The sequence below is a fragment of the Nicotiana tabacum genome, chromosome 14 (genome assembly GCF_000715075.1).
Source record: "Nicotiana tabacum cultivar K326 chromosome 14, ASM71507v2, whole genome shotgun sequence".
Taxonomy (NCBI): Eukaryota; Viridiplantae; Streptophyta; class Magnoliopsida; order Solanales; family Solanaceae; genus Nicotiana; species Nicotiana tabacum.
Genome location: NC_134093.1, coordinates 100,341,380 through 100,355,294, shown reverse-complemented (window position 1 = coordinate 100,355,294; position 13,915 = coordinate 100,341,380). Strand labels below are relative to the sequence as shown.

Sequence of the window (13,915 nt, the reverse complement as noted above, 5' to 3'; positions counted from 1 at the left end):
CAACAACAACATCTTAACAACAACAATAACAACAAACTCAGTGACTTCCCACAAGTGGAGTTTGGGGAGGGTAGTGTGTACGCAGACCTTACTCCTACCCTGGGAGGGAAGAGAGGTTATTTTCAATAGACCCTCGGCTAAAGACAAGATGAAAAAAATCAGTGGCACCAAGTGGTAACAACAAGGTATTAAGAAAACCAAAGCGAAAGAATGCAATCAAACAGTAGATAGTACCAGTAATCCAAGAAGAAAGAAATACCATGCTAACACTACTGCTACCGATCTGAGAAAGAAAACTGAAAATGCGCGGCTGCCTACTAACCGTCCATCATAGTTCTCGACCTCCACACCCTCCTATCAAGAATCATGTCCTCGGTAAGCTCCACTTGTGCCATATCTTGCCTAATTACCTCTCTCCAATATTTTTTTGGCCTATCTCTATCCCTCCTCATACCCACCAAGACCAACCTCTCACACCTTCTAACTGGGGCATATGTGCTTCTCTTTACATGCCTAAATCATCTCAGCCTCGCCACCCGCATCTTATCCTCCATGGGGCCCACTTCCACCTTTTCTTGAATAACCTCATTCGTAATCTTATCTAATCTGGCATGCCCGCACATTCATCTCAACATCCTCATTTGGCTACTTTCACGCGAAATTATACACATCATAGTTATTTTTTGTTTAAGCGATTAGTCAGGCGATTACTTAAGTCAATCCTTCTCTAGCAAAAGCATCATGTTTATTGCCGTCTGGAGTAATTGGTTGATCTACCACAATTGCAGAGGTGATAAAGAGGGACATTTCTTCAGCTTCCAAAACAGAATATCACCTTAGATTATTACCCTTACACATGGCCAACCATCCAAACATGCACAAATGTAATATTTAATTTAGTCGTGAATCTCCATTATAAACAGATTATGTCTTACCTTATTATTATTCATGCCGACTGTTCCGCTTCTCCAGCTGCAGTCTCCTTCTGTTCCGCTCCTACAGCTAAGACCACCTCAGAAAACCATGTACTTAGCATTCAAAATTTTTATGACAATGTAGATTAAATAAATAGAAATTATTAGTGCCTTTGTAGGCCTAATATGTAGCAGCTTACCAAATTCCAAGAAATGCTCATGTTACTATCATATGCTTGATAAGATTCTTATTCCAAACACCATTATATTTCCTTCATTTTCCTTATAAGTTACATTACTAGAGTCATTTTATTATTGCCCCATCACAAAATATAGAGTTTCATTTTAAGAAACTAAAAAAAAAAAAAAAGCAATGCCTACTTCTTCAAAATCCAACCATTTTCGATCGATTAGTTTGCCTGGAAGATCACAATCTAACCATGTTAGATCAATCTGTTTGCCTGGAACGTCGTATCAAACTACTGAACGAGTTAAACAGGCGATCAATAATCTACAAAAGTTGGAAATATCAACTGCGTCGACAGCAGATATTATGTACAATGGTTTACTTGGTGTAGAGGAGTTATATAAGTGCATGAATGAGTTACTTAACTTGCCTCAAACACTTCAAGCATTTTCCCAATATCGACTTGGGAAAATGGTTGAGAATTTATTGGATAAATCCGTGAGGCTTCTTGATCTTTGTGGAACAACAAGGGAACTTGTTTCACAATATAAAGAAAATGTAAGAGACCTTCAATCTTCTCTTAAAAGGAGGAAAAAAGATTCAACAACAGAAACCAGCATTGCCAAATTCACATCCTTTGGCCAAAAGATTAAGAAGGAAGCTAAAAGATTAGTCTTGGTCTTAAGGCAAATGGATCAAGAAGCTGAGGGGGGGTTTGTACCAAAAGATGCAGATCAGGATACAGTAGATATGATTAAAACACTAAAGGAAGCTAATACAATGCGCATTTCCATTTTCCAAATGTTCTTGTCTTTCTTGTCTGTTCCACTTTTGAAGCCAAAGTTATCTAAATGGTCATTGGTTTCAAGATTGGTAAATAAGGGAAGATTAGCATGTGAAGTTCAAGAAGAGAAAATGAACTTGGAAACAAGGCTGGAATCATTTGAGGGTAGTCTTGACAACTTTGAAAATGGCTTGGAAGGAATATATAGGTGCATGAGTAGATCAAGAAGCTCTCTCTTGAATATTTTGAAGGAACTTGGATTCAGTACACCGATGTGGTTCAGCCTAGAATTATGTAGAGAGAAAAAAGAGACAGCCGTTGAGAAACTACTCGGGGAGTTATGTCTTTTCAGAAAAAGTCCCAATGTTAGAGCTCCTTATTATATAGGTAGACATTCTTTTTCTTAAATTAAAAAAAAAAAAAAAACGCCCTCTCCCTCTTTTTGCAAAAAAAATCTTCTGCTGGTGTGAAGAACTCAATTCAGTAGAAAAATACTAAGAAGAGAAGAACAACACGATCTTCTGCGAGACATTTGAGACGATCTTCTTTATAGGTACGATCATAGACTATTAACTTATGCAGTGTAATTCATGTTTTGAAGCATGTGATTGCACTATTTGAGTAGTGAAATAAATACGGCAAATTTTGGAGAACTGTGTATTCTCGTGTTTTCCTTTATTGGTATCAGAGCCAGGTTATTTGTTTCATGTTTATGATTATAAAGGACGGAAGGACAATCTTCATTTGATGAATGTTGCAGTGATATATGATCAATCTTTTTATTAAATTGACGCGTTTTCACTGTTCATATGAAAATTGTGTAACGGTGACATCCGAATGCTGTATTCCTTCTTTTAATTTGAATACACAAGTTTTTTTGTTTTTTATTTTAGGTTGAAACTTACTGTGGTGACATGATTCTGCAAAATATGAGGCAACCTTCTTTTTCTTTTTCCTTGCCAAACATCAGTGTAACAAGGTAGAGAATTAAGGTGAACACATTGTACAAAATGAAAGAATGTTTAGACCTAATAAATTCTATTGTTTGTCATCATCATCGTCATCCTCATATTTTGAAGGTCTATACTGCTGAACAACAAGAACTGAACCACTAATATCAAATTCTGGAGAAGCCAAAAAATCGCCTACTTTACCAAGCTCAGGACATTCTTCCCAATCACTCATTCCTGTTGTTAGAACTGAATGCCCTCGCCCATCCTTTCCTACTATGAACAATGAATACATTTCAGCCATGTCTCTCAAGGCAGATGCCGTCTCTGCACCACTTTCTACAACTTTCTCCACATAGCCTACTTGACCTGTCACCACATACCTGATAATTTCAAAAATTACTATCGATTATCACACCAGAATGAGAGTAATCAACTTGACATCTACAGCCTATATTCGGATTTAAACATTTTATAGAGTGAAAAGGCGATAAGGTACTAACACCTGTGGGATATGCAAAAAGAATTTCTTATTACCTGTTATGAAACTCTGTCAAAACTGCATTATCTGCTTCTTTCTCTACTTCGTCATTTGATATTGCCATCAAGACATCATCCGTCTTGTGAGCAATATTGACGCCTGCAATTTGTCCTCTTGAAGACGCCGGAAGGAACCTAATTATGGTGAGATTTACGTGATGATCCATGCCAAGACGTTTACTAAAGCCTAATGCCTCACGATCATCAGGTCCGCCAAAAAATAAGATAGCAATGTGCTGCAGAGAGTCAGAACCCGAAGGATTTAAGGACCCGGCTGTAAGTCCCCGGTCAATAAGAATGGCAACTGAACATGGGGCATGACGAAGAACTTTCTGATTTGTAGTTCGTATACCTTGTTTCCCATTTTCTAACTTCCCATCGATTCTCTGGTGTTTGTGAAAAGGAAGGATGACTATAGATGCTCTTATGTCTTCAGCATTGTTACAAATATCTGCATGCATACGTGAAAAGGGAGATACTGCTTTAATCCGATGAACTAATAACCCTGTCTCACTAGCGAACATATCCACAGCGTCATTTATCTCAACAACATCATTCCCACCATAATCATCTTCATCGCTTAGTTCATCTTCTTCTCTTTGATTGTACATCAAATTAGTCTTTTTTTTACCTGGGAGCTCAACCAGATGCATTAAGTAAGGGGTTATTGGAACATCTCTCGGCCCTCTGGAGGCTGCAACAAGTCCTAACATAGTTGCCACTGGTCGCGGACTATGCACACAAGCAAGTATTCGTAGTTCGCTTTCTGGATTTTGAGATTCAAAATGTATTTGCCTGTAACCAATGATATCACTCTCTCTTCTCACCATGAAAGCTACTATTGGTCCCCATATCAATGTATTCACAATAATTGTTGCTATCATCACGTCGTAGAAATTAAGGCTCAAAACAAGCTGCAAATTTGAGCACTCTTAGTTTCACGTTACTAACAGGCAAAAGAAAGCAGTTGTCTAATGTAAGCAAGTAAATCGCAGCATTATTATTCTTACAAGGTATAAAACAATATATATGCTTCAATCTGTTCTTGGAAAGGAAAACTTACATCATCCGTTAAGCCAATTGTCAATGCAAGCATATCAACATGACCTTTTAGGTTCATCATAAATGCCAAAAGCACCCCTTCTCGATAAGGAATCTTTAGGTGGAAGCAAGCTGCCAGTGTTCCAACAATCTTCCCTCCAATGCTTGACAAAATAAGGATACAGAATACCATAAAGTTACGAAGATTTTTCAGCTTAGTCACATTTGCCCTGAAACCATGGTTGCCAAAGTAGATTGGAAATATAAAATTGTGAATTGGATATGTGAGTTTGATCAACAAAGTCCGAGCTGCTTTGCCTCCTCTAGGAAACATTGAACCAATGAGGAAAGAAGCTATGATGCTGCTGAATCCAAGATGTTCGAGTGCCATAGCAGCGACATAGAGAATCGCTATAAGTACGAATATTTCAGCATTTCGAAGGTACTTTTGGTTCCTATTCCTCCTATTCAACCAATTAGCCAGATACATATTGATTACAATAACTATACCGACAATAATAAAATACAGGAAAAAGAAAAAGATCCATTTTGCAATTGATGTTGACTTGTATTCTGAAAGTATAAACAATAGAAAGACCGCATATGCATCGGCTATCAACGAAGAAGATATAGCCAACCGTCCAGTCTCAGAAGTTGAAAACTTAAGGTCAGCTGCCACACGAACCACAATCGGGGATGCTGCATTCGCTAAGGTTATTATGATCATTAAGGACATCATGAATGCAGAACCATGGGAAGCTGTCTCTTGAAATACTAAGAAAGTGATAGCAGCTGCAAAGAAAGTACATGCTAAACTGCTGCCACATGCAATAATGCTCGCTGGGCGTATGTTCCGCATCAGATAAGGGAAGTCCGTTTCAAGACCAATCAGAAACATGATGATAGTTCTAAATATTAACGCCATGAATTCGTAGTAACCCGAAGCATAACTTTGAATGAAGAACTTCTCTACTGCTTTGATTCGTGAAAACCCCGAGGGACCCATCAAGAACCCCGCCTGTGAAATGAACCAAATAGAAAACGTAAGAACAAGAAACAAGTCAGCCTATGTCCAATCAAAAACAAAATTATCAATTTGGGCATATTTTGTCAGTTTGCACTCTGAAAATTTTAATTCTTTGACAAACGGCAGGTCCATATACTACAGCATACTTGTGTTCCAAATGCAGCATTGGACCATATGACCTTTTTTAGCTATAAAGAAGTCTCTTTTCCCTCCATTTTTTTTAAAGTGATGAAGGTGTCCGGACCAGTTTGCGCATACCTCGACTATTCCACGAGGTACGTGTTGGCTGCTCCCTCCAGTGGCGGAGCCACATTCAACCAAGGGGTATCGACACCCCTTCACCGAAAAATTACATTGTATTGCTAGATAAATTTTTCTGTTTTATGTATATTTATACGTTGACTCCCCCAAGACTTTTCGGTGTATCTATTTTTTTATATTTTGACACTCTTGGTGAAAATTCTGGCTCCGCCACTCGCTACCTACCACCAGCATAGGTACTGGGTAACTATACCAACAGGTCCAGGCTACCCACAGGTCTGGGCTAGCCTGCACGCGCCTCGACTATTCCCTCAATTTCTTGCCTTTCTAATCTAAGTGTAAATTGATTAGAAGTTCAGAAAAACAACCAAGAAATAAAATAAACAAATAGCTAGCACTACAAGATCCCTAATTCATGTAATAGACAAATCTTGAACAAAATATAGAATAAAAACCAAGATCCTATACATTTGGGCAATCAGATTTAACATATATTACAACAACTACACATGCACACAATGCATTCGTATAAATGTTTGTGTGAAGATGACATACTTACGAGAATTTGAACAATTGGTGAAGCTTGGCCTAAGGGCTTGAGCAAAATCTGCAGAACATGAGAGATCACAAGAATGCCAGAATATTGCAAACCCATGCTAATAATTGGGTTGACCAATTCATTATTGCATGAGGCTTGTTGCTCTGTGCCAGCCATTTTCTTGGAAGGAGATTAAAATGGTTAATTACAAGAATTTGGTTATTTGAAAAAGCATTTTCATGTTAATAAAAGAGAGTAAAAAAAGGGCTAAAAGGATGAGAGGGGAGGGATGAAAAGAGACAGGATAATGCTGGCTAGTGATAGATTTTCCTCCCCCACCACCTTCTTCCTTGGTCCTTTGCTGCTGAATGTTTTTTCTCTGTATTTTCTTTCTTGTAACCATTTGTGTAAACCGAAAGAAGTGCGAAAACAGGGTGGTGGATTGCTAGTATCTTTTTGTTTCTTGGTTTCGACCGTTATTAGCGGATGAATGTCTCGTGTCTTGCCCATGTGTTTGTTTTGTTGGCTTTGGCCTATATATACATAATCTTACTTGGCTGCAATGCTGCATTAATTTAGATAGGCTGATAGGGGGTGTCAAAATGTACGGGTCGGACTAAGGATGATTGACAAGAATGATCCTACGAGGGACGGTCTTGAAATATTATTCCTGTTTTAAAAGTATTTAGAAAATGACCCTTGGTGCTACTTTTTTTTTTGTTTTTTTTTTGAGTAAGGATCTATCGAAAATAATCTATCTACCTTCGCAAGGTGAGGGTAAGATTTGTGTACACACTACCATTCTCAGACCCAACTTGTAAGATTACACTGAATTTGTTGTTGTTGTTGTTTGTTGAAAAAATGACTCTAGGTCCCACACATACTTATGGCTTGTCAGGAATTTCTCTACCGGATAAGTAGATTTTATACAATATTTACTCTACCTATATTGTTAATTATTTACAAATTGTACACGGCTGGCATGATTTTGTGAATTTTAATTTCACAAAACTTTAGCATATTGGCATGACTTTGTGTTAACTGCATTCGACCTATTTGTTAGACTATTCACAAACTCTACCCATTTTGACATGATTTTGTGTTTGTTCAATTGTTCACCAAACTCTACTAGATTGACATGACATTACGTTATCTAGAATTGACATATATATTAAATTGCTCATCAAAGTCTGCCTGATCGGTATAATTTTTCTATGTTGTTCATTCGAAATTGATTTCAATTTCGATCAAACTACCACAAATCTGCTCTTAATGATCTCAATTTGAAACAAAACCTCCAATTACCAACACAAATAATGTCAATCACCAATTTAACCAAATAACACCAAATCAATAAGGCTCACTTTGTCTTTTTTAATATTTTCTAAGGACCAACAATAGAGTTTTGAGATTTTTAAAGTAAATCACTATTTGAATTAAAAATTTAAGCATCAATTATTAATATTCAATTAATTTTAACAATAAATTGATCATTAACTTTCAGTTTCTACCCCCAAATAAGAATTTATAGCTTCTAATATTGAAGAACTATAGTAATCTTGGTGAAAAGAAGCATATTTTTATAACAAAGGTCAAAAATAGGGACAATATTTAAAAAACAGTCCCTTAGAAGGATAGTCGATGCAATTTTTTGCCGAACTACATCCTAACAGGTTAAATAGGTTGGGCTATAACCCGTCAAATCTTCGCTTAGGTAAATTTCAAGGGGTATTTTTATATATACCCACTTTTGGGGTCATCATTGAAGTTATACCTGCATTACACAAAAATTTGTAAAGTGTACCCGCTCGGATCTGAAGCAGTTCAATCTCTTCAATGCAACTTCAGAAATCAAATCTGAAATTGTTCTATCTTTCAAATGCAACTTCAGAAATTCGAATCTGAAGTAGTTCAATCTCTTCAATGCAACTTTAGAAATCAAATCGAAGTTCTTCTATCATTCAAATGCAACTTCTGAAAATCGAATCTTAAGTAGTTCAATTTATTGAATGCAACTTCAGATTTTGAATCTTAAGTTCTGAAACATAAACTTATTTTTCGAATTTCAACAATCCAATACATGATTCAACGCCTAAATCTACTCCAAATAAGCTCAAATTTGAAACATAAATTTCAAATATCAATTATCAAATTGTTAAAATAACAACGAATTTAACAAACCCATTTTGCAACTAAGAAGAAGAAGAAGAAGAAGAAGAAGAAACTCTAAGCACAAAGAAGAAGAAAACAACAGTAAAGAAGAAAAAAAAATTATATATATATCTAAAGTTATTCAAAAATTGGGTATCAGCTAAACTTTTTTTAAAAAGTGGGTACAAATTAAATGGGTGAGCGTTGGGCATCATCACGACCTATTATGGGAAAGGAGTTGTGACAGTTTGGTATCAGAGCACTAGGTTCTCATAGGTCTCACGAGTCATGGGCAAGCCTAGTAGAGTCTTGCAGATCAGTGCAGAGACGTCTGTACTTATCTTCGAGAGGCTATAGAGTGTTAGAAAAATTCTCTTTCTCCATCTCCTATCGTGAAATTAATGGTGTGCTAAGTATCTTTCTCTTATTCTATCACAGATGGCGAGAACACGCATGAAGGCAGTACCCAACGGTAGAGGGACTGCTCCCCCAGTCGTCGGAGGTAGAGGCAGAGGCCGATGAAGGGCCATAGCTCCTACTAGAGGATGAGGGCATCCTAGAGTTTCTTATGTAGTACCACAAGTGGATCCGGTTGAAGATCCTATTATTGAGGAGCAAGATAAGGCACCTGCAGCCAAGCCGACCCCAACAGATTTTATGACCGCACCAGGTTTTCAGGAGGTCATGGGTCGTATGTTGTGGTTCATGGATTCTATGACTCAAGCTGGACTATTCCCAGTAAATTCGGCCATATCTCAAGCGGAAGGGGGAGCACAGACCCTACTGCTCGTGCTCCCGGGCATGCTGCTGCCGTATATCAGACCCCGGGTACATGGCATGTGGGTGGGGTTCAGCCGGTAGCAGCGGTTAGAGCAGAGTCTAAACCGGTCGCGACTGTTGAGGAGCAGAAGCGACTAGATAGATGGACTAGACTTCATCCTCCTGTCTTTAGTGGTGAGCAGTCAGACAACCCCCAAGATTTTATTGACCGTTGCAGGGAGATGCTGCATAATATGGGAGTAATGAAGTCCAACGGGATGGGCTTCACCACATTTTAGCTAGAGATGGTGGCAATCTTATCTCCAGAGTGGGTCAGCAGGTTCACCTCCCTTGACTTGGGATCAGTTCACACACCTTTTCCTGGAGAAGTATATTCCACCTTCACAGACAAATAAGCTACGGGGTCAGTTTGAGTGGCTCCGACAGAGTTAGATGTATGTGACTGACTACGAGATGAGATTCACTGATTTGTCTCATCATGCAGCTATCATACTCCTCACAGATGCAGAGAGATTGAGAAGGTTCATTTCAAGGTTTCATCGTGAGATTCAGGTTTCTATAGCCCAAGAGGTAGAGATAGGGACTCCGTTCTTCTAGGTTGTAGAGATCGCTCGGAGGATGGAGCGTATCCGCAACTAGAGCATAGAGTTTATGTCGAGGGATAAGAAACCTCAACATTTTGGTGGATTCAGTGGCACCCCGTCTGAGAGCAGGGGTCAGTTTATGAGGGGTTATTCTAGCAGGCCAATGAATTCAACACCACAGCCTACTCGGGTTGCTCCAGCGCGACCCTACTTCAGTGTCATCCCATAGAGTACTTACCGTCTACCAGCTATTCAGGGTTCCTCCAGTAGGTATTCAGACTATACGAGCCAGACTCAGAGTCAGTAGTTTTCTACTCAGAGAGATTGTTTGAGTGCATATAGTTGGGCCATATGAAAAGGTTTTATCCTAGACTTTGGGGCAAGGTAGTGCCGCAGGACCATCGGCCCATGATTACCGCACAAGCTTCCGCACCACCCGTCTGGCCGGTCAGAGGCAGAGGGCAAGTGGGTAGTGGTCGTCCTAGAGGTGAAGGCCAGTTAGGTGGCACTCCGGCTAGATTCTACGCCTTTCCAGCAAGACTCGAGGCAGTTGCCTCCGATGTAGTGATCACAGGTACTATTTCTGTCTACTGTAGAGATGCTTCAGTACTATTTGATCCATGACCTATTTATTCCTATGTGTCTTCTCTATTTGCTCCTTATCTAGATATATCTCATGAGTCCTTGGGTGTTACTGTATATGTGTCCATGCCAGTGGGTGATTCTGTTGTTGTGGATCAGGTTTACCGGTCCTATGTAGTGACTTTCTATGGTTATGAGACTAGAGCGGATCTTCTATTACTCGATATGATTGACTTCGAGGTTATCATGGGCATGGAATGGTTGTCTCTCTACCATGCCATTCTCGATTGCCATGCGAAAACTATTACCTTAGTGATGCTAGAGTTGCCTAGGTTGGAGTGGAGAGGTTTATCTATTGGTACTTCCAGTCGCGTTATTTCTTTCTTGAAGGCTCGACATATGGTCGAGAAGGGTTGTTTGGCCTATTTGGCCTTTGTTCGGGATACTACTGTGGAGACTTCCACGATAGATTCAGTGCCCGTGGTGCGGGAGTTCTCCGATGCATTTTCTGCTGATCTACCAGGTATGCCACCTGATCGTGACATCGATTTCGGCATTGATTTGGCACCGGGCACCCAACATATCTCTATTCAGCCTTATCACATGGCTCCAGTGGAGTTGAGAGAGTTGAAAGAGCAGCTTCAGGAGTTTCTTAAGAAGAAATTTATCAGGCCGGGTGTGTCATCTTGGGGTGCACCAGTATTATTTGTGAAGAATAAAGATAGGAGTATGCATATGTGCATTGATTAGCGCCAGCTGAACAAAGTCACCATCATGAATAAGTACATGTTGCTGCACATTGATGATTTTTTTGATCAGCTACAAAGTGCTAGAGTGTTCTTGATCATTCCCAACTCTAGTCCTAAAAAGGATAAGCGATCGCTACAAATATAATCCGGTTTAAAAGTCCGGAGTCGAATCCCACAGAGAACTAAGGTTTTGCTGTAACTGTTAAGTATCACTAAGAATACAAGCTCGAACAATTCCTAATTTATAAATATTAAGATTTTGTTTTCTTACTAATTAACTAGCAAATTAAAATAGTAAATTAACAACTAAAGATACTAAGGTTTCGGGGACAAGATTAAGGAGGCCTAGAGTTATGATTTCCCCAATTGTCGGAATTATTCCCACTGCGTTTCCTATAATATCTCCTAAGTATCCTTTACTGACCGTGAGCACTTCAGGTGTCGTAATTCTCTCTCGAGAAACAACCACAATTTACTAAACATATTCTCTCGAACTACGCTAGCTGGCACTAGTTCACCGCTCACTAAGATCACACCAAGGTTTCCTTATCCTTAATCCCACCTTTAAACCCTCCGTATTGATTTCTCACATATGTTAGGAGTGAAGTTGTTCAACAAATACCTAAATATGTACCCTTTCTCAAGCAATACACACTAAATAGGCACAGTCAATCGATGACCATTCAATCAACTGAAATAAGCATGTAGTTAAACAAGTAGAGAAATCTAAAGGCAAGATCATATTAAATGTAATTAAAAGTCATCCTCCAAGAGGTTCCATCAAACCCTAGATGAGAAAGTTTAGCTACTCATAACCATACTAACAATCATGATAATAGTTGAAAATATTAAAATACAGATTAAGGAAGAACATAAGAGAAAACTCTTGTGATTCGTTGCTTCCAAGTGTTCCGTAGCCTTTTGCCTCTGCAACATGTCCTCCCCTCTAAAAACTAAGTTTATGAGGTATTTATAAGGTAGGGTTGAGGCCTACACGTCCAAACATAATGAGGAAATAAAAGTGGCTCGGATAAGCATTGTCGACGCAGGGCATTCTCAGAGGCGCCAATATTTCCCCCGTGAGGCGCCATCAGAGGCACCAGCATTACCCCGCGAGGTGCCATCAAAGGCACCAATGACAATGCCTTGGATAAACCCTTGCACTGTCTAAGGTTGTGATTTTTCATTGCCTTGCAACATCTTCTTTTATTGCTCTATTTTGTAGCTTCGAGGTACCATTTCGTGTAGCGTTTTTCCAGTTCATGTCCAAGTATTCCTACACATAAAATAAACTCAATCAAGCTCAATTGTTGAACGAATTAGCATTCAAGCAACAAACAAGTAGGGTAAATAACGTCAAAATATATGGAATTATAGCACGACATCAACACCCACACTTAAATGTTGCTCGCCCTCCAGTCAACCAACTAAACACTTCCTCTTCAAGGATCCAACAACCCACACATTCACAACACACTACACCTATGACCATGGTTGATAGCATCAATTAAGCTTTAGCATATGCAGTCAAAATATACTTCCCGTAGTTATGCCCAATTTCAAAATATCCAACACACGAACAACATGATTATAACAATCCTAGACTCAAAAATTAACTCAATGTTATAATGCATCCGAGGCTTGAATACTTAATCTAACAGAGAAGTCTAATAATTTTACTTATCCTTTGTAAAAACATGTGCCCTCACAATAAAACAAAAGAGTAAGCAATCCACACATCTAAATCACATGATCGAATATATTTTAAGGACTCACACATGTGAAGAAAATTACTCACTCTCTCAAAAAAGTCACATGCACGCAAAAGGTACCAGAGGCTAGCCCATTATGTAAAACTCTACTAATGTAGCTCTGCTCGGTCCGAAATCAAATAGGACTTTATTATGGTTGTAATGTGGGCTAAGGAAAGGGTAGGATATATTTAGGATATAGTGGCTAACCCTCCTAAGCACTTTAACACATCATGTATTCAACTTTAAGCGCAAAATTCCTTCAATCCACTTCAATCATCACAAGATAGCTCATCCCAGAATATTTTTCCTTTTTCTTTACGCACTATTTCAGATCACATCCACTAGTAAAAATAAGAATCTTTGTTTATTATTTTTTTCTCTCTTATTTTTCCTTATTTATTTATTTATATTATTGCCTTGCCGCTAGTGGAATTTTATTTAAAATACAAGTGCACATTTCTTCGTTCTATTGGTTCCACTCAAAAGATACCCCAAGTTTCCTCATTACTTTTTTCTAGCGTTATCTTTGCAATTAAAGTGCTTTAAAAGGTATAAGGATAAAAATAATTCAATTGAAAACAAAAGAGGATAGGCTTATAATGCGGGTGCCAAAAGAAAGGCTTATAGGATCAAAAGGGTAAACTAGAGATGATTTTATTTGTGATAAGCAATAAAACTCGAAAAGATCAAAGAAAGCCTAACATCACTTTTGAAATCGAGCATCACCTAGGATTTCACTTCAATTCATATTCCGGACAAGTTCTAGACTCAAATGCAATAACATGGACTATACAAAGAACTCACTTCACACATGGCACATGACTCTCTAAGGATGGTCCCATTTCGACTCTCAATCAAACAAGTATTCACAAAGCCAAAAGATATATTAAGCATTAAGCACAAAGTGAACACAAGTCAAGCAAACGAGACATAAGAGTCATAACACATGCTATTCATTTTTACTAAGACAACATCATATATTTAAAATCAAGGGAAGGTGAAACACATGCCAAAACCTAAGTATGGAACCATCAAACAAGTCAAAAGGTGCGAATCACATCATTTCTTCTCCT

The 13,915-nt window shown here is 38.5% G+C and overlaps 2 protein-coding genes across 3 annotated transcripts; one reads left to right on the top strand and one right to left on the bottom strand.

Moving 5' to 3' along the window:
- Window positions 1–1,287: 1,287 nt before the first annotated feature.
- On the top strand, window positions 1,288–2,671 carry LOC107787600 (uncharacterized). The gene is made up of 2 exons (XM_016609192.2): window positions 1,288–2,272; window positions 2,574–2,671. Exons 1-2 carry the CDS (start codon window positions 1,288–1,290, stop codon window positions 2,669–2,671), a joined length of 1,083 nt encoding a protein of 360 aa, XP_016464678.2.
- Window positions 2,672–2,828: 157 nt separating this feature from the next.
- LOC107787603 (cation/H(+) antiporter 2) lies at window positions 2,829–6,894 on the bottom strand. 2 transcript variants are annotated; one of them, XM_016609195.2, is made up of 4 exons: window positions 6,264–6,894; window positions 4,439–5,434; window positions 3,373–4,289; window positions 2,829–3,218 (listed from the first exon to the last, which is right to left on the bottom strand). In XM_016609195.2, exons 1-4 carry the CDS (start codon window positions 6,417–6,419, stop codon window positions 2,924–2,926), a joined length of 2,364 nt encoding a protein of 787 aa, XP_016464681.1. In that variant the 5' UTR covers window positions 6,420–6,894; the 3' UTR covers window positions 2,829–2,923. The 2 variants fall into 2 exon arrangements, with proteins under 2 accessions (XP_016464681.1, XP_016464682.1); XM_016609196.2 differs by having other exon boundaries at window positions 6,260–6,581.
- Window positions 6,895–13,915: the final 7,021 nt, after the last annotated feature.